We start from the raw sequence: 21578 nt of genomic DNA, 5'->3' as shown, positions 1-21578 counted from the left end.
GAGGGTGAACCAATGGCAAAGGAAGACCTTTCTCTCTGTCTCTGTCTCTCTCACTGTCCACTCTGCCTGTCAAAAAATAAAAAAATAAAAAATAAAAAAAAAGATTCTATTTATTTGAAAGGCAGAGAGAGAGAGATTGAGAGATTTGTCTTCCTTTTGGCTCCCCAAGTGGCTGCAACAGCTAGGGCTGGGCCAAGCTGAAGTCAGGAGCTAGGAACTCCATCCAGGTCTCCCACGTGAATGGCAGGCGCCCAAGTACTTGGACCAGCTGATGCTGTCTTCCAAGATGCTTTGGCCAGGAGCTGGATTGGAAGCCGAGCAGCCTGGACTTGAACTGGCACTCCTATATGGATGCTGCAGGCTGTGGTTTAACCCACTGTGTTACAGTGAGGGCTCCATGTGTCATTATAAGACAGTTTTGCTCCCATACTCCTCCTTCGTGCTGTTATTGTCAAAAATGTTAGATTTGTGTATGTTTTAAACCTAACAGTGCAATTATGTAAAATTGCTTTGTATACTTGCTTTGGAGGAGCTATAAATTCATACTGTCTCAAAATTAGTTAATATCTTTATTTCTTTTATGTGAATTTGAATTTTCATTTGGATTTGTTTGCTTTCAACCTTAAGGACTTCCTTTAATATTTCTTGTAAGGTTCTGTACTATATAATACAAGTTTTGTTCTTCTGGAAGATCTGTTTCGTTTTTGAAAGAAAATTTTGCTGGATGTAAGATTTTTAGCCCCCCCCCCCCCCCCCCCAGCACTTTGAATTTGTCCTCCCACTGCTTTCTGGCCTTTATTGTTTCTGATGAAAAGTCAACAGTTAATCTTACTGGGATTTTCTTGCATGTGATACATCAGTTATCTCTTGCTGCTTTCAAGATTTCTTTTTGTCTTCATTTTTTTCTATGATGTGATAGTTGTAGATCTCTTTTAATTTATCCTGATTGGTGTTTGTTGAACTTCTTGGATGTAAGCTTTATTTGTCAACAGATACGGGAAGATAGCAGTTAACTCTTTTTTCAAATGTTTTAAATGCATTTTTTTTCAAACTGAAACTCTACACCTATTAAAATCCTCTATCTCCCGCCGCCTCATACTCTTACTCCCATTTTACTTCCATTTCTATGAATTTGGCTTCTCTAGGTACCTCATGTAAGTAGAATTAAACAATAGTTGTCTGATTTATTTCACTTATCATAGTGTCTTCAAGGTTCATCTGTGCTATACTATATTACAGTTTCCTGGAATATATTTAATTTTAGGTCTTGAAATTAGGCATTCCTAATTCTCAGGTATTGAGTTTTTTCCCTCCCCTGCTTGTTTTATTTTTACTAAACTTTTATGCTATTTTAGGATTATTGTCAATGTAATTTTATATGTCATTGTATGTTTATTTAGTGGAAAATTTAAGTTAGATAAATGAAACCATGCGTTGCTTTGGTACTTTGAAGAAAATTCATAGAGGTATACTACAGTGTTAATGGAATGACTAATATGTATTATAATGTAGTTTTGCAGGATATAGTTTTCAGGTCTTTTGCTTAAAAAAGATAAATGCTCTTAATAATACACTTCATTTAAAGTATGCATTTATGAAATTTTGGTGGTTCTTTTTTTAACTCTGAATCTGCATACTTAAAGGATTGTGATACACTGTCAATGAAGGCTCAGCTTTTTGATGGATGTATTAAAAAGTGGTGATGATTGCTTATCTGGTGATTCCTTGTAGAAACAGGGTCATAATTGCTCTTCCAGTGAGTGTGGATATACCTGTCTACCCCCAAAGTCACTGGTTAGTGTGTTTTAGCTGCACGTGTCATAATTAAGAGGTTTAAACTTAAGTTCTTAAACCCAGTCATGAGATTTAAGGCATCCTTTGCTTATGACTTAGGGCCTACCTACCTGAACTTTCAGCTGTTATTTTGATGACAGCTGCCCTGAATATGTTATTCAGGGGCTGCTGAATCCTCTTCTCACTTAGGGTAGGCAATGAGTGAATATTGAAAGTTGCTGTCATTTTATTTTATACCCTCTGGAGAACATTTGTGATTTGAGGTATTATTATATTTTTCCTCAATTTAAGGTTTTTAATAAATTGGATTTCTTGATTCAACACATGAAATATATCATTGGTATAAAATAAGCTCTACAAGTAAATCTTAAATAGATTTTTTATTCCCTAAACAGAGACTCTACAGGGGCAGGTAATTCACTGGTCCACAAGCGGTCTCCTTTACGTCGAAACCAAAAGACCCCAACATCCTTGACCAAGCTGTCTTTACAGGATGGACATAAAGCCAAAAAGCCAGCATGTAAATTTGAAGAGGGTCAGGATGTCCTAGCTAGATGGTCAGATGGCTTATTTTATCTTGGAACTATCAAAAAGGCAAGTTACCTTAATATTAAGATAGCTTTTGCTGTTTTGCAGTAAACTTTTAATAATCTTAAAATTTAATTTCATGTTTATAATTGTTAAGAGATTTCCATAAGTATTCCTCTGTATTGCAGATAAACATATTGAAACAGAGCTGCTTCATCATATTTGAAGACAGTTCTAAATCCTGGGTTCTCTGGAAGGACATTCAAACAGGCAGGTGTTACTGTTTCTCTTAAAAATGATTTCTACTGAAATTTAACATGTCATTTTCCAATGTTTGTTGACTATAGTGACTCACTAACACTTTGAGAAGAGGTTAAAGTGTTCCTTTTCCTCATTTTATAAACATGGATCTGGATCTCTAGTGGGAGTAAAACATCTTACACTGCTTCCTGTCTTGTTCTATTAGCTGTGTGTCCCTTTCTGCTTTCCCATGTTCCGGAGGTTCCTGTGGGTTTAATATAGGTCTGTTTATTTGCCTTTTTGTCGTCTTCTCCCCCTTTTCTTTTTAAAAGTGGCAGAAAAGTAGAAACCCAGTGGTATGTGGAGTTAGAAAGCCCTGAAAGTGAAGGATTTGTCCAACAGATGCCCCATACAACTTACTAGTGTAGTTCTTTCTTCCTTGGTCTCTTACATTGTCCTTAGAAAGATAAAGGATTATTCTTTGGCCATTCAATTATTTGTAACACCCAGAAAGGAGCACACACAAACCTTGCAGAAGTGAACAAATTACTCTGAAAACCACAATTTAGCAAATTTCAATGGGAAGTAGATTTAGTATTTTTCTTCTCTGTAAGAAACCTTCTGGTAACATATATATCAAGATAACTTTATATCAAGACTAATAAGATTTTTTAAAAGTTTACATAAATGAGGAAAAATATTTAATGTTAATAAACAGCATTAAGATACACATATGCTAAGATACATAAGTTTAAAAAGGACTTTTGATACCTAATGCTGTTTTGGTTTCTGTTACATGCCTGAAATGCTAGTGGCAATATAAATTTCTGTTTTGGTTATTACTTAAGCAGTTGCAATAAATGCATAAAAGTGGTTGTATTATTTCATCTATCTAATCTACTTCTAGTTGTAGTTTTCATAAGAATTCAAAAGAAAAAACTTGCAAAATATTTACTGTAGCTTTATTTTAAGCAACAAAAATTTGTAATGAAGCCTCATGGTAGAGATGAAATGGAGTCTGGCATATCTGGGTTTGAATCCTAGCCTTGGGGCTTTCTGAAAGTTCTTGAGTTAGTTAGCTATTGTCATCTCAATGCAAAGTTATTTATTTAATAAGTTAGTTGTAGAATTAAATAATATGTACCAAAAGCTTAATACAGTGTTTGACCTATTGCACAAAATTATAAATAAAGTTTTAGTTTAATGATTTTGACTATATTGAAATAGGAAGAGAATATTAGAAATGATGGTTGTGTTAGACTGATAAAATCATATTCTAAAATTTTGTGTGTTTTTTCTTGTGTGGATTACAAATGTTTGAGGAAGAAGTGATTTTTTTGGTCCAGGTTAAAAAACTGTGGCATGCCTAATTTTTATTGCAGTGTAATTCTGTTTACGGTACATTGTTAGATACTGTATTTCTGGATTTCAGAAGGTGGAGCGTAACTTATTGGGGTTTCTTTCTTAAATTAGTGAATAAAAACAACTTCTGAATCTAGAGAGAAAGGGATAATCTACAAGAACATATCTATTTGCCCCTTTTTTGAGTCTTCATAATATTAATATTACAGGATGAATGAGTATGTATACATGGATAGATGTGTGTTCTGGAAATAAAGTACTCAGCAAGCCTCCCACGCTCCTCCTCCAGTCTAACCTCTGAGGGTGGGAATATTAGAAATGAATAAGGGAAGCTACCTGAGTGCAATTTAAATTATTCCTTCTGCCAAAAAGCAGTTCAAATTACAAATGTACAGTCAGTTTAAAGCTGAGGAGAAAATAGATAAGGGAGGGTTTTATGTATAGTACTTTGCCATGTGAGGCATTATGATCTGGTTAGTAAATATTGTACATATTGGTTACCCATGAAGTCAAAAAAGTAGTTTTATATGAAACTCTTTATGGCTTTCTTTTTAATGTATGTTTTAAATATTTCAGGAGCCAGTGGAAGTGGGGAAATGGTCTGTACAATATGTCAAGAAGAGTATTCAGAAGCTCCCAATGAAATGGTTATATGTGATAAGTGTGGCCAAGGTAAACATTGATTTCTTTTTATCCTGTGGAAAAGTTTTGTTGTCTACTGAATGTCTTTGAAGATGAATGACAAAAATATTTCACGGTGGTAATTTGAAGATACTATCCTATTTATTCATCTATTGTAAATATATTAAATGCCTTCTTAAAATTGTGTTGCAGTATTTATGAATAAATAGAATTTGCTTTATGCTTTTTTTGAATTAAGGATATCATCAGTTGTGTCACACACCTCATATTGATTCCAGTGTGATTGATTCAGATGAAAAATGGCTGTGTCGACAGTGTGTTTTTGCAACAACAACAAAGGTATTTTTTAAGTGTTTTTGGGCTAAAGCCCTAAATGGAATTTGTAAGACACTAGCAAAGTAATGATGGTGTATGTTGGAAATTTATTTGAATGAAGTGAATGATCAGTGCTGTTAGAGGAGCTGTTTGTTGTTAACTTATAAAGCCTAAGTGATTTAGAATTATTTCTGTACTTATTTTAGTGATATTGGAATTAGGGCAATAATGCTTGTGATACAATAGAAAGTTGGGATGAAAATGTTTTCAGGAGTGGTAAAATTATTTTTGAATTATAAAATTAATGTTTAAAATTGTAGCCTTCGTTCTTTCCAATGATTTTTTTCCCTGTAATGTAGAGGGGTGGTGCACTTAAGAAAGGACCAAATGCCAAAGCATTGCAAGTCATGAAGCAGACATTACCCTATAGTGTGGCTGACCTTGAATGGGATGCAGGTCATAAAACCAATGTCCAGCAGTGTTACTGCTATTGTGGAGGCCCTGGAGAGTAAGTAAATACAGCTATTTAATGCTATTTAAATGATTTTATTTACTTACACTTTTATTTTAATGATTGTGATGTGAGAGTGATAGTGAATTTCAGATACTTGAACATGTCAATAAAATAGGAGAAAAAAAAACCATTATTTACACCCAAAAAAGTTCTCATCTAATTTTTGAACATATCCATGTATTTTAAAAACCTCATGATAATGTTTGATTTTTAGAAATGAGCTGAGCTGTAAATATTTAATTCAAAAAATAAACTATAGAAGGAAAACATACACTGCTAAGGCCCAGTGTGAGGTGTGTTTACCTAGTGTTATTAGATGTCATATTTAATATGATTAACCATTTAGAAACTGGCAAACTTGATATTATCATTTGAGAGAAAAAGAGGCAGTTTGGTATTTAACTATAGAATCAAGGTAAAACTCTTCACAGAATGAAGAGAGAGTATCCATTACTATTCTCTCCTACACATTGAATTTCTTAGGGGTCCATATGTATCATTTTCAGAAGATACAAATAGTTTTCCTAAGTTTTTACCTGAAAATATCCCATCCAGATAAACTAGAGAGTTGTAATGGGAGTCATAAAGACTTAATAAGTAGGATATTTAAACTTAAATCAAGGTATTTGACTTCAACATTCACCATATACTTTGTGTGTTAGCAATATTTTTAGAGTTTTATTTATTTTTATTTGAAAAGCAGAGTGGGACGGGAAAAGGGAGGGAGAAGAGAGAAAAAGAGTAAGATCTTCCATTTGCTGGTTCATTCCCCAAACGGCTGCAATTGCCAGGGCTGGGCCAGGCTGAAGCCAGGAACCCAGAACTGTGTGTGATTTTCCCACGTGGGTGGTACAAGTATGTAAGCCATCTTTCACTCCTTTTCCAGGCATACTAGCAAGGAGCTGGACTAGAAATGGAGCAGCAGGGACTTGAACCAGAGCTCTGATATGGGATGCTAGTATTTCAGGCAGCAGTTTAACGCACCACACCAAAATGCTAAATGCCTGTGTGTGTTTGGTTTCATTTCTAGAGTTCCCTAATTCTTTGATGGCTATAAAATAGTTATTAATTATCATCTAACAAGATTATAAAAGGAAAACATGAAATTGACTATTCTAATTAATTATTCATCCATAATTATAGACAGTAATTTTGTATATCATTGTGTTTGCCAAGTAAATAAACCAGAGTTTTAACTGAAAATATTTAGAAATTTTTACCTTTAGCTTCTGATCATTGGTCCTAGTTCTGCTTTTAGAACCAAGCAAATATGTCTTACCCTTCGTAAGTGTAAATCTTCAAATATTTCAAGTCAGCACTTACATTTTCCAATTCTATTATGCATATAGCAATAATAGTCTCTTTTCCATGCTAAATTTCCCTTATATTGAACATTCTTTGTGATGTGATGTCTAAAGTCTGTCTTTGTTCTCCAGTTTGTGAAAAATCACTCTTGAAATAGGATGTCATGATTGCAACATATAGTGTTTCCAGAAATGGAATATAATGAGTCAGTGTATGTTAGAATTCTGGCATTGGGAGGGCATCTGTTGTGAAGAGAGATTATAGTACCTATTTTGGTCATCTCGTATTCTCTTGATTTATATTGGGTTTATAAGTGGTGAATTTTTTGTTTGTTTGTTTTGTTTTTTGTTTTGTTTTGTTTTGGTGACAGAGTTAGTGAGCGAGAGAGAAAGGTCTTCCTTCCATTGGTTCACCCCTCAAATGGCTGCTACAGCTTGCACTGTGCCGATCCAAAGCCAGGAGCCAGGTGTTTCTTCCTGGTCTCCCATGCGGGTGCAAGGCCCAAGCACTTGGGCCATCCTCCACTGCCCTCCCGGGCCACAGCAGAGACCTGGACTGGAAGAGGAGCAGCCAGGACTAGAACCAGTGCCCATATGGGATGCTGGTGTGGCAGGTGGAGGATTAACCAAGTGAGCCATGACGCCGGCCCCAAGTGATCAACTTCTAACTTTAGTTTTTTTTTTTTTAATGTAAACTGTTAATAAGCCATGTTGTACATTACATGCTTGTACTACATTGTTTCTTATGTTGAGTTTATACTGATCAACTAGTAACTTTAGTCCTTTTTTTTTTTTAATTTTTAGATTTTTAAAAAATTTTTTGACAGGCAGAGTTAGTGAGAGAAAGAGAGACAGAGAGAGTTATAGACTGAGAGAGAGAGAGACAGAAAGGTCTTCCTTCCGTTGGTTCACTCCCCTAATGGCCGCCATGGCCTGCACTGCGCCGATCCGAAACCAGGAGCTGGGTGCTTCCTCCCAGTCTCCCATGCAGGTGCAGGGACCCAAGCACTTGGACCATCCCCCACTGCCTTCCTGGGCCACAGCAGAGAGCTGGACTGGAAGAGGAGCAACCGGGACTAGTACCCGGTGCCCCAACCGAGACTAGAACCCAGGGTGCCGACGCCACAGGTGGAGGGTTAGCCTAGTTAGCCACGGCGCTGGCCAACTTTAGCCCCTTTTTAAAAAAATTTTTTTTTTTTTTTTTTTTTTTTTTTTTGGGACAAGCAGAGTGAACAGTGAGAGACAGAAAGAAAGGTCTTCCTTTGCCGTTGGTTCACCCTCCAATGGCTGCTACGGCTGGTACACTGCGGCCGGCGCACTGCGCTGATCCAAAGGCAGGAGCCAGGTGCTTATCCTGGTCTCCCATGGGGTGCAGGGCCCAAGCACTTGGGCCATCCTCCACTGCACTCCCTGGCCACAGCAGAGAGCTGGCCTGGAAGAGGGGCAGCCGGGACAGAATCCGGCGCCCCGACCGGGACTAGAAGCTGGCGTGCTGGCGCCGCAAGGTGGAGGATTAGCCTACTGAGCCGCTGCGCCGGCCTAAAAAATTTTGCTTTTTTATTTGAATATTATCTATAGAAAAACAGATAGATCTTCCATCCACTGGTTCATTCCCTAGATGGCTGCAATGGGCAGGACTGGGCCAGATTAAAGCCAGGAGCTTCATATGGGTTCTCTGACATGGGTGGCAGGGCCCCAACACTTGGACCATCTTTTGCTGCTTTTCACAGGCCATTAGCAGGGAGCTGGATCTGAAATGGAATAGCTGGGACATGTACTGGCACCCATATGGGATGCCAGCATCACAGGCAGCAATTTTTCTTTTTTGAAGATTTATTTATTTGAAAGAGTTACACAGAGAGAGGAGAGGCAGAGAGATAAAGAGGTCTTCCGGCCGGCGCCTTGGCTCATTAGGCTAATCCTCTGCCTGCGGCGCTGGCACACCGGGTTCTAGTCTCGGTGGCTCCTCTTCCAGTCCAGCTCTCTGCTGTGACTGGATGGGCCAAGTCCTTGGGCCCTGCACCCCCTGGGAGACCAGGAGAAGTACCTGGCTCCTGCCTTCGGATCGGCGCGGTGCGCCGGCCATAGCACAGCAGCCATTGGAGGATGAACCAGTGGCAAAGGAAGACCTTTCTCTCTGTCTCTCTCTCCCTCACACCGTCTACTCTGCCTGTCAAAAAATAAAAATAAAAAAAGAGGTCTTCTATCTAATGGTTCACTCCCCAATTGGCCACGATGGCTGGAGCTGTGCCAATCCGAGGCAAGGACAGCAGAGAGCTGGATCAGAAGTGGAGCAGCCGGGTCTCGAACTGGCGCCCATATGGGATGCTGGTGCTGCAGGCCAGGGCGTTAACCCACTGCACCACAGCGCTAGCCCCACAGGCAGCAATTTTACCTGCTATGCTACAACTCTGGCATCGTCCTTTTTTATAAAAATTGATATTATTCCAAGTTGTATATCATATACTACATTTTAAAAAAATCATCAGCGAACAATTTTATATTTGAGCCTATTTAAATTTTAATTACTGGTTTCTTGTGTTTTTCTTCCCTATCACCTTATTTTTTAAGGCAGGGATGCTTATAGGAGAATGCTGTAATAGCTAGTGTTTGGTGATGAAAATTATATACAAGTGAATAAATTTTTAGTTCTTTATTCTGTGTCATTTCTGATTTCATGCAATTTTTATTTGTGTTAACATTTTGTAGCACTGCTTAGTTTTTGATCACCTGAAGATTTAAGAAACATTCTGTCTAGGTTTTTTGTTTAATTTTTTTTTTTTTTACTGAAAGAGTTAGCAGAGGCAGAGAGAGAGAGAGAGAGAGAGAGAGAGAGAGATCTTCCATCTGCTGGTTCACTTCCCAAGTGGCCCCAAAGGCTGAAGTTGGGTTCATCCAAAGCGAGGAGCCAGGAGCTTCTTCCAGGACTCACTCCCATGTGGGTGCAGGAGTCTAAGCACTTGGGCCATCTTAAACTGCTTTCCCAGGCACATTAGCAGGGAGCTGGATCAGAAATGGAGGAGCTGGGACTCGAACTGGGATGCTAGCATGGCAGGCAGCGGCTTTACCTGCTCGCTATGGCGCCGACCTGCGTCTGGGTTTTTAATAAAAGGAGATACAATCAGTAGGCCTCAAGATTGATCCTTTTCCTTCAAAGTAGGTAAATGTAATTATACGTAATATTTTATGAGGCAGATCATTATTCATTAAGCATCATGAGGATGAGAACTATGAATGTTTTTGTTAAGCACTTAGCAGAGTATTTGGAATGCAGTTAGTATTTACCAGTCACTTGATGAATGAGTGACCTGACCAAATAATGAACTTCTTGCCTTTGCCTCTTTATGGGTTAAAATTAATGGAGGACTTGGCTGTTGAGAGGAAATACATTATTTAGGAAGAATGTCTTATTTTCTTTTTGATTTTCTTCTTTTTTTTGAGTTTATTTTTTAACTTTTATTTAATAAATATAAATTCCCAAAGTACAACTTTTGTATTACAGCGGCTTTCCCCCCCATAACCACCCTCCCACCTGCAATGATCCCATTTCCACTCCCTCTCCCAACCCATTCTTAATCACCATTCATTTTCAATTATCTATATACAAAAGATCAATTTAATATATACTAAGTAAAGATTTCAACAGCTTGCACCCACACAGAAACACAAAGTATAAAGTACTGTTTGAGTACTAGTTATATCGTTACTTCACATAGTACAGCACATTAAGGACAGAGATCCTACATGGGGAGTAAGTGCACAGTGCCTCCTGTTATAGATTTAATAATTGACACTCTTGCTTTTATGGCGTTAGTAATCACCCGAGGCTCTTGTCATGAGTTGCCAAGGCTATGGAAGCCTTTTGAGTTTGCCGACTCGATCTTTTTTAGACAAGGCCATAGTCAAAGCATAGTCAAAGTGGAAGTTCTCTCCTTTCTTCAGAGAAAGGTACCTCCTTCTTTGATGGCCCGTTCTTTCCTCTGGGATCTCACTCACAGAGATCTTTCATTTAGGTGTTTTTTTTTTTGCCAGGGTGTCTTGGCTTTCCATTCCTGAAATAATCTCATGTACTTTTTAGGCGGATCCGAATGCCTTAAGGGCTGATGCTGAGGCCAGAGTAATTTTCTTCTTAATTTATTTGTGAAGAGAGCATGAGAGAGCGGGTAGATGAGAGAGTATTCCTGTGATTTAGCCCACAAATGTGACAGTGGCTAGAGCTGAAGCCAGGAGCTGGAATGCAGTCTAGATCTCCTACTTGGGTGGCTCAGTTAGCTTGAACCCTCACTGCTGCCTCCTAGGATCTGCATTAGCAGAAGGCTGGAGCTAGGAATCAAACCTAGGCATTCCAATGTGGGATGTGGGGATCTTAACCTTTAGGCTAAATACCTTCTCCTGTCTTATTATTTTCAAATAGGAATATCATCATGTGAAAACCATGTACTAACTAAAGAGAGAGGGTTATCTTTCTTAGAGAAAAATTCTGTTTTAGCATCTTTACCTATCTGAAACAGATCTGTGTATTGAAACAAAGCTAAACCTGTCACAAAACCATTACATTTGTAGAGTCTTTGATTTATAATTAGGTTAGCCAGGTTTATTAAATTACCACATTGTTTTTCTTTATTATATACAAGAATAATGGAAACACAGTAGAAGATATAAAATGGTATGTTTCTAATCTGAAAGCTCCCTAAGGTCATTTTGTATTTGGGGCAATCAGTGTAATGGCTGAGTCTGACCTTTCCTTTGGTGCAGCACATTGAAATGAAGAAAATCCCAGGCTTGTGCTTTGAGAGAAATGTCTTTTACTAGTGTAGGCCAGACGTTGTTGACTAGAAATGGTAGATGCATTTTCAAGGACTTACAAATTTCCATGAATAAAAAATAGAGAAGAGGAATGAAATGGTAGAATTACAAGTTCTTTTTGGAAAGAAAACATCCAACACTAAGTGCAGTAGAAATGTAATATTTTAATCTAAACTGTATTCTAGATAATGCCACTTTGTGGCTTAAAAAATGAACATTTTACTTGATCAAGAAGTTTTAATCCTAACTTTTTTTTCTTATAGCTGGTATTTAAAGATGCTACAGTGCTGCAAATGTAAGCAGTGGTTTCATGAGGCTTGTGTGCAATGCCTTCAAAAACCAATGCTATTTGGAGACAGGTGAGAACTATATTTAAACTTCACTGATTGATTTTTGTGAGCTTATAAATCATGCGTATGGCACAGTTTCAGGTTTCTTTTTTTTTTGAAAGAGTTACACAGAGGAGAGGCAGAGAGAGAGAGGTCTTTTTTTTTTTTAATTTTTATTTATTTATTTTTACAGGCAGAGTTAGACAGTGAGAGAGAGAGAGAGAGAAAGGTCTTCCTTCCGTTGGTTCACCCCCCAAATGGCCGCTACAGCCGGAGCGCTGTGCCGATCCGAAGCCAGGAACCAAGTGCTTCTTCCTGGTCTCCCATGTGGGTGCAGGGCCGAAACACTTGGGCCATCCTCCACCGTACTCCCGGGCCACAGCAGAGAGCTGGACTGGAAGAGGAGCAACCGGGACTAGTACCCGGCGCCCCAACCAGGACTAGAACCCAGGGTGCCAGTGCCGCAGGCAGAGGATTAGCCAAGTGAGTCGAGGCACCAGACAGTGCAGTTTCCGGTTTCTAAAAATAAAACAGTAAAGGTCACCTAAGAAGGTAAATATGGAATAATGTACTTAAAATCACATAACTGTTTTGCTTCTGAATATTATTACAGAAAGCTTTTAAGTATTGTTAGTAAAAGAACTTTAAAGGGATAGAGTGACAGAGAGTTGGAAAAGGCCACAGGACCTTGCTATAGACAGAATTCGAATCTTGGACATAAAGAATTTCCAAAACTAGAGTTGATTTGTATTCTATATTAGGGTGAGTTAATTTGCTTTCTATATTAAGGTAATATGGAATAGTGGAGTGAACTTCAGGAAGAAAAAGAGCAATAAATTTACCATCAAAAACCTTGATTTATTATTTTTATAATTTTTTTTATTTGAGAGAGAGAAATAGGCAACAGAGATCTCCCATCTGCTGGCTCACTCTCCAAATGTCCACAATAGGTAGGGCTGGGCCAGGCCAAAGATGGGAGAGGTGGGGAAGTCAATCCAGGTCTCCCATGTGGGTGGCAAGGACCCAACTATTTGAGTGATCACTTGCTGCCTGCCTGCCAGGGTACACAGTAGTAGGAAGCTGGAATTGGGAATGGAGTGGGACTTGAACCTAGGCACTCTCTCTCTCTCTCTCTCTCTTTTTTTTTTTTTTTGACAGGCAGAGTGGACAGTGAGAGAGAGAGACAGAGAGAAGCTAAATCCTGGGTTAATTTGGTTTGTTCTGCTTATCTTTTTGACCTTGGAAAGATCAAATTGTTTCCTTTGGGCTTTATCTTGCCAAGTTATTTTGAACATTGAATGAAATGATGTATGAGTCCTCAAAGGACTCATAGTTTAAAAAAACTGTCCCTTTCCCCTCACTATGAACTTTTTTTGTTATTGAAGAAGAAATTTCCTTGGATCAATTGCTATGATTCAAATTGTATTTTAGCTTAACACTCCTTACAGCAATTGTAGGATATTTATTTGTTGACTACAAGCTGTAGTCAACAATTTGTATGTGCCCTAGAATATTCAGTATAAAATGTTTCCCTTTTTCCTTAGGTTTTATACATTTATTTGCTCTGTCTGCAGTTCTGGACCAGAATACCTCAAACGTCTACCATTACAATGGTAAGCATGGGCAGTCTGTTCAGAAAAAAAAGCCATATCCTTACATCTTACTGTTACAAGATGAAACTTTATGTATGCATTTACTTGGTTCAAATAAAAAATTATTTTTTATGCCTGGCTTTATTTTATTTGTCCTAAAGCCTCATATCATCTTATTATTGTTACCTACTTTTATTGCTAAATTGATAAGGCTGCTCATGTTAAATGACATAAATGTAGCTTTTTGATGTCTTGTAGACTTTTCAATATCCTTATTCATGCTTCCATTTCTTTTGGGCCATCAGAATATCATACAGTAGAAGAGATAAGTATATTAAATATGACAGATTGTGCTTCAGTGTAGTAAGTATTGTGTGTGGGAGGTGACAAATTTAGAGATTTAGTAATAAAATGCTTACAGCAATGTTTGTTATATATTTTAGGAACAGATACAATTTTAGCTCATGAATAAAATAAACCTGGCAAAGTATGATCTATTCTGTAGCTTTTATGTAGTAGTGAAAACACAAAAATCTCAATTGTAAGTTGTTTTTCTTAGTCCTGTCCACTTTGAATGCTTTAAAGAATTAATTCAGATATCTTTTAATTTACGCAGGATAAGGTTTTTAGTCAGTGTATTCTAATTATTTTTGTATATAATTCATTGTTTATGAATACGACTTAGAATATTGACCCCATCCACTTAAAATACTTTAGATTTTTAATTTCAGGTTTTATAAAGAAACTGTAATTTAATAATAACCACAAACACTGTTTTTGTGTATTTTGATTACTTCTGGATTCCAGGGTAGATATAGCACACCTATGCCTTTACAACCTAAGTGTTATTCACAAGAAGAAATACTTTGATTCTGAACTTGAGCTTATGACATACATTAATGAAAACTGGGATAGATTGCACCCTGGAGAGGTAGGTGGTCTTAGAGCTAACTTTATTGGCTACTGGATGAATTTCTTGTTTTGTTTTGATTCTGAAGAACAACTAAGACATATATAAGTCAGACAACTAAAGACAAATATAAGTTAGACAACTAAAGTAGCATTTTGTTTTGGCTCTGGGGAGAAACAACTTTGGCAAAGTTATGAAAGGACAGCCCTTTCATCCATTGTTCATTTCATTGTTGACTCAGGAAAATTGCTGGAGAAAGTAAAATATTTGAGTTTTCTGTTTTCTAAAGTGAGAATCATTGTAGTTAAAAATAAGAGGGAGGGAGAAATCCTTAGTATTGGGTATCTAACTCATGATTTCCACCTCCCTCTGTGTGTTTTTTTTTTTTTTTTTTCCCTATTAACTCAGATGTATAACCAATATTCTTTACTTTCTTGTTGGCGCTTTCTTATAGAAATAGTGTTAGAATCATGAGTTACAGAGTAAAGCCACCTGAGTTGCAGATAATGGTTGTCATTCTGTCACCTCATTTTGCTTCTCTTTTGTAAATTGTCACTACCTATGCTGGTCTACAGAGCCTTTTGTTTTTTCTCCAAAGGAATATTAAAGTAACTCATGTTTGTTGAAGAATATTTTGGAATTATAGGATACCACAAAGAGGAAAGTGACTAGAATAAAGTTTAGTTACGCTATTAATGATTTTCAGATTAAAACTAAAGAATTTGTTTTAAAATATAAAAACCATATACATATATTTTAATCATTAGTTTTTGAGGTAAAAATTGGAAAACTGATTTGCAATTTAGGACAGATTTCCTCATTTGCAGGTTTTAGACATGAGGGAGTTTGTCTTTTTTAAAGATTTATTTGAAAGGCAGAGTTACAGAGAAAGAGGGAGAGCCAGAGATAGAAATCGTAGCGTCTGCTTGTGCATTCCCCAGATGGGCACAACAGCTGGAGCTGGCCTGATCTGAGGCTGGGAGCTTCTTCTGGGTTTCTCACATGGTGCAGGGTCTCAAGAAGTTGGGCCATGTTTCACTATTTTCTCAGACGTATTACCAGGGAGCTGGATCAGAAATGGAGCAGCCGGGACTTGAACCTTTGCCCGTGTGGGATGCCAATACTGCACGTGGCAACTTTACCTGCTACACTACAGTACCAGCCCTGAGGGAGGTTTATAAAGTCCATATCAAATAGGATGTGAAGAAGGTTTCTGAATTTGAGTAATTTTATGGGACATCAGAGAATATGCTCTTGTTTGTTACTTTTTTTTTTAATGTTCATGTGGTTGGTTAGTCAGCTGCACAAAATACAAGTACCTGAAGGTACTTAAGTTTTCAAACCTAGGATGTTGAAATTTTTACAAAATATTTATCTTAAAGATTTATTGACATATTTGAAAATCGAGTTAGAGGGAGAGACATACAGAGAGAGATCTTCCATCTACTGGTTGACTTCTCAGCTGTCCACAATGACCAGGGCTGGGCTAGGCTGAAACCAGGAGCTTCTTCCAGGTCTCCCTTATGAGTAGTAGGGTCCCAAACAGTTGAGGCATATTCAGCTGCTTTCCCAAGGCCATTAGCAGGAAGCTGGATCAAAAGTGGAGCATCTGGGACATGAACCAGTGCCCATATGGGATGCTGGTGTTACAGGTGGTGGGCGGCTTTACCTGTTACATGACAACACCAACCCCTAAGCTGTTGAAATTCTGTTGACATAAGATGTTGTGTTACATATTGGACTATAATACTAACTGTTAAATGCTTTTTTAAAAAAGTTCTTAAAATTTTTGGAACGGATGAAAGGAGATAGGTAGGGGGAAAGGGAGAGAAAGGGGGAGAGAGAGAGAGAAACAGATTGAGCTACCACCTGCTGATTGACCCCCTCTAAATGCCCACACCAACCTTGGTCCACGTCTAGTCCAAGATGGAAGGAATGCAGTCAGAGACTCCCACGTAGGTGGTAGGAGCCCAAATCCAACATCTATCACCTACCTCCTAGGGTATGCATCAGCAGGAAACCAGAATCTGGAGTGGAGCCATGTTTTGAACCCAGGTACTTGTTATGGGGATGCAGGCATCCCAACCACTATCTTTATTCTTTTTTCCTTAAAGATTTATGGGGCCTGTGTTGTGGTATAGCAGGTAAAGTACCACCTGTGATGCTTGCCGGCATCCCATATGGGCAAAGGTTTGAATCCCAGCTGCTCTGCTTCCAGTCCAGGTCCCTGCTAATGGGCCTGGGAAAGTAGGGGAAGATGGCCAAAGTACTTGGGCCCCTGCACCCACATGGGAGATCTGGAAGAAGCTCCTGGCCTCCATCTGGCCCAGCCCTGGCTGTCGTGGCTATTTGGGGAATGAACCAGCGGATGGAAGATCTCTCCCTCTCTATCTCTCTAACTCTGCCTTTCAAGGTAGTAAAATAAATCTTTTAAAAATTAGAGATTAATTTATTTTATTTGAAAAGCAGAGTTATAGAGAAAGGGAGAGATAGGTCTTCCATCCACTGGTTCACTCCCCAAGTGGCTGCAATGGCTGGAGCTGGGCCAGCTGGAAGCCAAGAGCTTCATCTTGGTCTTCCATGGGGGTGGCAGGGGCTCAAATACTTGGACCATCTTCTGGTGCTTTTCCTAGGCACGTTAGCAGGAGGTGAATCAGAAGTTGAGCAGCTGGGACTCATACCAGTACATATATGGGATACCAGCATGGAAGGTGATTACTTAACTTCCTATACCACAGTGCTAACCACCCTCAACCAAGAGGCCAAACACCAGCCTCTTGCCTTTTGTTTGTTTGTTTATTTGGGGGCTGGCATTGTGATATAGCAGGTTAGGCTGTTGTCTATAAAACTAGCTTCCTAGATGAGAGTGCCTCTTAAAGTCCTGGCTGTTCCACTTCTAATCCAGCTCCCTGCTAGTGCTCTGGGGAAGTCAGCAGAAGGTGGCCCACATGATTGGGCCCCTGCCACCTGTGTGGGAGACTTAGATGGAGCTCCTGGCTCCTGGCTTTGCCCTAGCCCAGCCCTGGCCATCCTGGCCATTTGGAGAGTGAACTATGTTATAGAAGATCTATTTCTGCCTCTCTTTCATTTGGCCTTCTAAATAAAATAAGTCTTTTTTAAAAAGTTTATTTGAGAGATAGACACACACAAAGAACTTCCATCTGATATGGGGATGGTGAGGGGAGTTGGGAACACAGTCCAGGTCTCCCAAGTGGGTGGCAGGAACCTAAGTACTTGAGCCATTGCCACTGCCTGCCAGTGTCTGCATTATGAGGTAGCTGGAATCAGTAATCAGAGCTGGGAACCAAACTCAGGTGCTCCTCTGTGGGAAGTAGATATTTTAACCATTTGACCAAAAATCCACCCCAGATGCTTTGTTTGAAGTTTGAGAAAGTAAATGACTCAGATGGCAGATTTTTTTAAAAAAAGATTTATTTATTATTTGAAAGGCAGAGTTACAGAGAGGCAGAGAGAGTGAGAGGTCTTCCATCCTCTGGTTCACCCCCAAGATAACCGCCTCGGCCAGAGCTCTGCCAATTGAAGCCAGGAACCAAGAGCTTCCTCTGGGTCTCCCACGTGGGTGCAGGGGCCCAAGGACTTGGGCCATCTTCTACTGCTTTCCCAGGCTAGAGCAGTGAGCTGATTAGAAGTGGAGCAGCCAAGACTGCAGGCAGTGGCTTTATCCACTATGCCACAATGCTGACCACGGATGATAGATTTTATAATAAAATGATTAGTAATAGAAAAAAAAGTAAAAGTAAGACACTGGTCGTAACTGTAGTGTTCGTTATAATCATCTGTCTATTTAGTGTTAGAATACATTAGTTTTTAAAACTTTCTGGCCATGATTCTTTGAGTACTTTATGTGCACATACACCTGTTAGTACATACTATAGTAGTTACTTCATGTAGACAGTGCACATTTAAAAACTCAGGTTGCAATTCAAATACTCTGATCTTTTAGTAAAATTTAGATTTTAATGTTTAGAGTTAAGAGGCTGAGAATACAAAAAATAAAAGTCACTAGTTGATTTTTTTTAAAGAGTTTAATTTATGAATTTCAGCTCCACCTGAACTTCTGATACATATTAGAAAAATTCACCTCAGCAAGTAAATACATATTTTTGTTTTCTGTGGACTGTCAGAGTATTGTCTTAGAAATAAAATGTTTTTAAAGGAAGGTTTCCACTTTTTGAGCCAAAATCTATTATTAGAACATGTTGCTTTTTTTTTTTTTTTTTTTTTTTTTTTTTTGACAGGCAGAGTGGACAGAGAGAGACAGAGAGAAAGGTCTTCCTTTGCAGTTGGTTCACCCTCCAATGGCCGCCTTGGCCGGTGCACTGCGCTGCCGATGGCAGGAGCCAGGTGCTTATCCTGGTCTCCCATGCCGGGTGCAGGGCCCAGGCACTTGGGCCATCCTCCACTGCACTCCCTGGCCACAAAAGAGAGCTGGCCTGGAAGAGGGGCAACCGGGACAGAATCCAGCGCCCCGACCGGGACTAGAACTCGGTGTGCCGGCGCCACTAGGCGGAGGATTAGCCTAGTGAGCCGCGGCGCCAGCCAGAACATGTGACTTCTAATAATTTCTCATTACTGCATCTCTGCATTAAAAAAAGAAAATATCTCATATGCAGAGCGGCTATTGACTCAAGTTCAGGGGTTTAATTTTTCTCTGTTAATCTTTTATATCTTTATATTGTAATTATAATTAATTTTTCAGAAAAGCTTTTAATAAAGAGATCATAGAGTCTGTGCCAGTCTATAATGTTTATTCAGTTTTTTAAAATATTCTTTATTTATTTGGGAGGTAGAGTTATAGACAGTAAGAGGTAGAGACAGATAGAAAGGTCTTCCATCCACTAGTTCACTCCCCAAATGACCACAATGGCTGGAGTTGTGCCCTGAAGCCAGGAGCCAGGAGCTTCCTCTGGTTCTCCCACACAGGTGCAGGGGCCCAAGCACATGGGCCATTCTCTACTGCTTCCCAGGCCATAGCAGAGAGCTGGATTGGAAGTGGAGCAGCCAGGACTCAAACTGGCGCCCATATGGGATGCTGGCACTGCAGGTCGAAGATTAACCTACTGTGCCACAGCGCCAGCCCCTTTATTTTACTTTTAAATGTTTGTGGTCATAGATTCAGAGATATGAATTACGTACATGTGATTTTAATAGTCAGTCTTTTATTGAAATTGACTTGCAAATTGCAAATTCAGTTTAATCTCTAATTCATATTTAGGTTTACACAATTTGTTTATATTCTTAAAAGTTTTTCTGTAAATTCCATTGATTTCTGTACAAACATGGGAAATAGTGTATACTAAACATATTATTATGTTTATATTTTATAATTGAGTACCTTTGAGTACTTGAAGTGATTTTGAACATCATCTTATTGAAAATAATATAGATTATATAAGCATTTACTTTAGAAATTTCTCCTAAAAATGAAACAAAACACAATAGTTGAGATTTTTCTTTTGGTTTAATGTGGAGTAAATCAATTTTATATTTGATGACACTGGTTAAATTTTAGTGATATTTGTATGTTAATTTACTTTTTTTTTTTAAAGGATTTAATTATTTATTTGAAAGGCATACTTAGAGAGAAGCAGGGGCAGAGGCAGAGACAGACTGGTTCACTCCCCCAAATGGCTGCAATGACAGGGTCTGGGCTGATCCGAAGCCAGGAGCCTGGAGCTTTTTCCAGGTTTCTACGTAGGTGCAGGGACCCAAGGGCTTGGGCCATTTTCTATCATGTTCCCAGGCATATCTGCAGGGAGCTGGATCAGAAGTGGAGCAGCCAGGACTGGAACTGGGATGCTGGCACTGCAGGGGATGGCTTTACCTGCTATGCCTCAGCACCAGCCCCTAATTTACTTTTGTAAATATTGCTTCTTCAACCTTGTATTGAATCATTCTGTTTTGTGTGCTGTACTTTTTTTTTTTTTATTATAATAAAGGTATCATAAAGGAGATATTGTGACCTATTTTTAAGTTTTCTTTGAGAGCAGATGTGAGTTTACAGCAAAATTGAGCAGATGGTGTAGAGATAACCCGTTTATCTCCATTTCCCACAGTTGGAATTGCCCTCCCCCATTATTAGCATATTCCCCACTAGAGTGGTATGTTGTAGTTGATGAAACTACACTGACATATTATTACTTCCCAAAGCTCAAAAATAATAAAATTCTTTTGGAGACAATATTTTTTCACATTTAAAGACAAATTTAACATTCATGTATCTCATATATATTTTTTAAAAAATATATATATTTTTAAAAATGGTTTGTTTATTTATTTATTTATTTGAAAGAGAGATGGAAAGACAGAGAAAGGTATTCCTTCTGCTGGTTCACTCTCTAAATAGCCACAATGGCAGTGGGTAGTCCAGGGCAAAGCCAGGACCCTGGTGGCAGAGGCCTAAGCACTTAGACCATCCTCTGCTGCCTTCCCAGGCTAATTAGCAAGGAGCTGCATTAGAAGGAACAGCTGGGACTCAAACCATTGGTCATATGGATTTTCTTAACTTGACTGTTTCATAAGATTGTATGAAAAGAAACTAAAACTTTTGCCCTGTATTTGAATTGTTTGTTTCATATTCAATGATTTTTTTTAAATGTTCTGTTTTTTATTTGGAAGAGAGAAAGTCAGGGAGACAGAGATCTTTTATCCACCTGTTCACTCCCCACATGCCTGCAACAGCTAGGTTTGACCCAGGCCAACCCCAGGAGCCTGGAGCTAGGGTGTCCTATATGGGTGGCAGGGACCCACGTACTTGAACCGTTACTTGCTATCTCCCAAGAGGTTCAGTAACAGGAAGCTGGATTGGAAGCAGTGGAGCTGGTACTTGATGAACCATTTGGAATGTGGATATCATAAGCAGTGACTGAACAATTGTACCGAATACCTGCTCCAAGATAATGATAGTTTACACCATGTTTATTTATGTGGTTTCAAACATCTTGGCATCATAGTGCCTTAATTATTATCATATAGACTGAGTGTAGCTGCTAGAAGACTACTGTTTTTTGAAATATTTTCTTTGAGATAATAAAAATATTTAATAGTGTAACATTTGAGACCACAATAAAGGTTTCTTGAGGCTTTTATTTACAATGAAAATGTAGTATGGCTGTTATCAAGTTGTTTTGGAGAGTTTAAATTAAATAAGCTACTTTTTGGAATCTGCCTATTGTCATTTGTCTTTGATTTCTAATGTGATTTGAAATTTTATTTCTGTTA

The 21578-nt window shown here is 38.6% G+C and overlaps 1 protein-coding gene across 8 annotated transcripts in view; it reads left to right on the top strand.

The window, feature by feature from the left end:
* MTF2 (metal response element binding transcription factor 2) overlaps positions 1–21578 on the top strand; it is an 83894-nt gene that overhangs the window by 43870 nt on the left and 18446 nt on the right. For 5 of the 8 annotated variants that reach the window (XM_051857494.2, XM_051857495.2, XM_051857491.2 and 2 more), the window contains 9 exons: positions 2190–2206; positions 2287–2388; positions 2511–2592; positions 4501–4596; positions 4805–4905; positions 5241–5389; positions 11769–11864; positions 13379–13447; positions 14234–14357. In XM_051857494.2, coding sequence (XP_051713454.1) covers positions 4521–4596; positions 4805–4905; positions 5241–5389; positions 11769–11864; positions 13379–13447; positions 14234–14357 — 615 coding nt within the window. In that variant the 5' untranslated portion in view covers positions 2190–2206; positions 2287–2388; positions 2511–2592; positions 4501–4520. Of the gene's footprint in view, positions 1–2189; positions 2389–2510; positions 2593–4500; positions 4597–4804; positions 4906–5240; positions 5390–11768; positions 11865–13378; positions 13448–14233; positions 14358–21578 lie in introns of all 8 variants that reach the window. The other 3 variants (XM_002715858.5, XM_051857496.2, XM_017346079.3) reach the window with 3 other exon arrangements.

This window comes from Oryctolagus cuniculus, chromosome 7, assembly GCF_964237555.1.
Source record: "Oryctolagus cuniculus chromosome 7, mOryCun1.1, whole genome shotgun sequence".
In the NCBI taxonomy this organism is placed as follows: Eukaryota; Metazoa; Chordata; class Mammalia; order Lagomorpha; family Leporidae; genus Oryctolagus; species Oryctolagus cuniculus.
The sequence above is the reverse complement of the archived record's forward strand: the minus strand, read 5'-3'. Positions and strand labels throughout refer to the sequence as shown.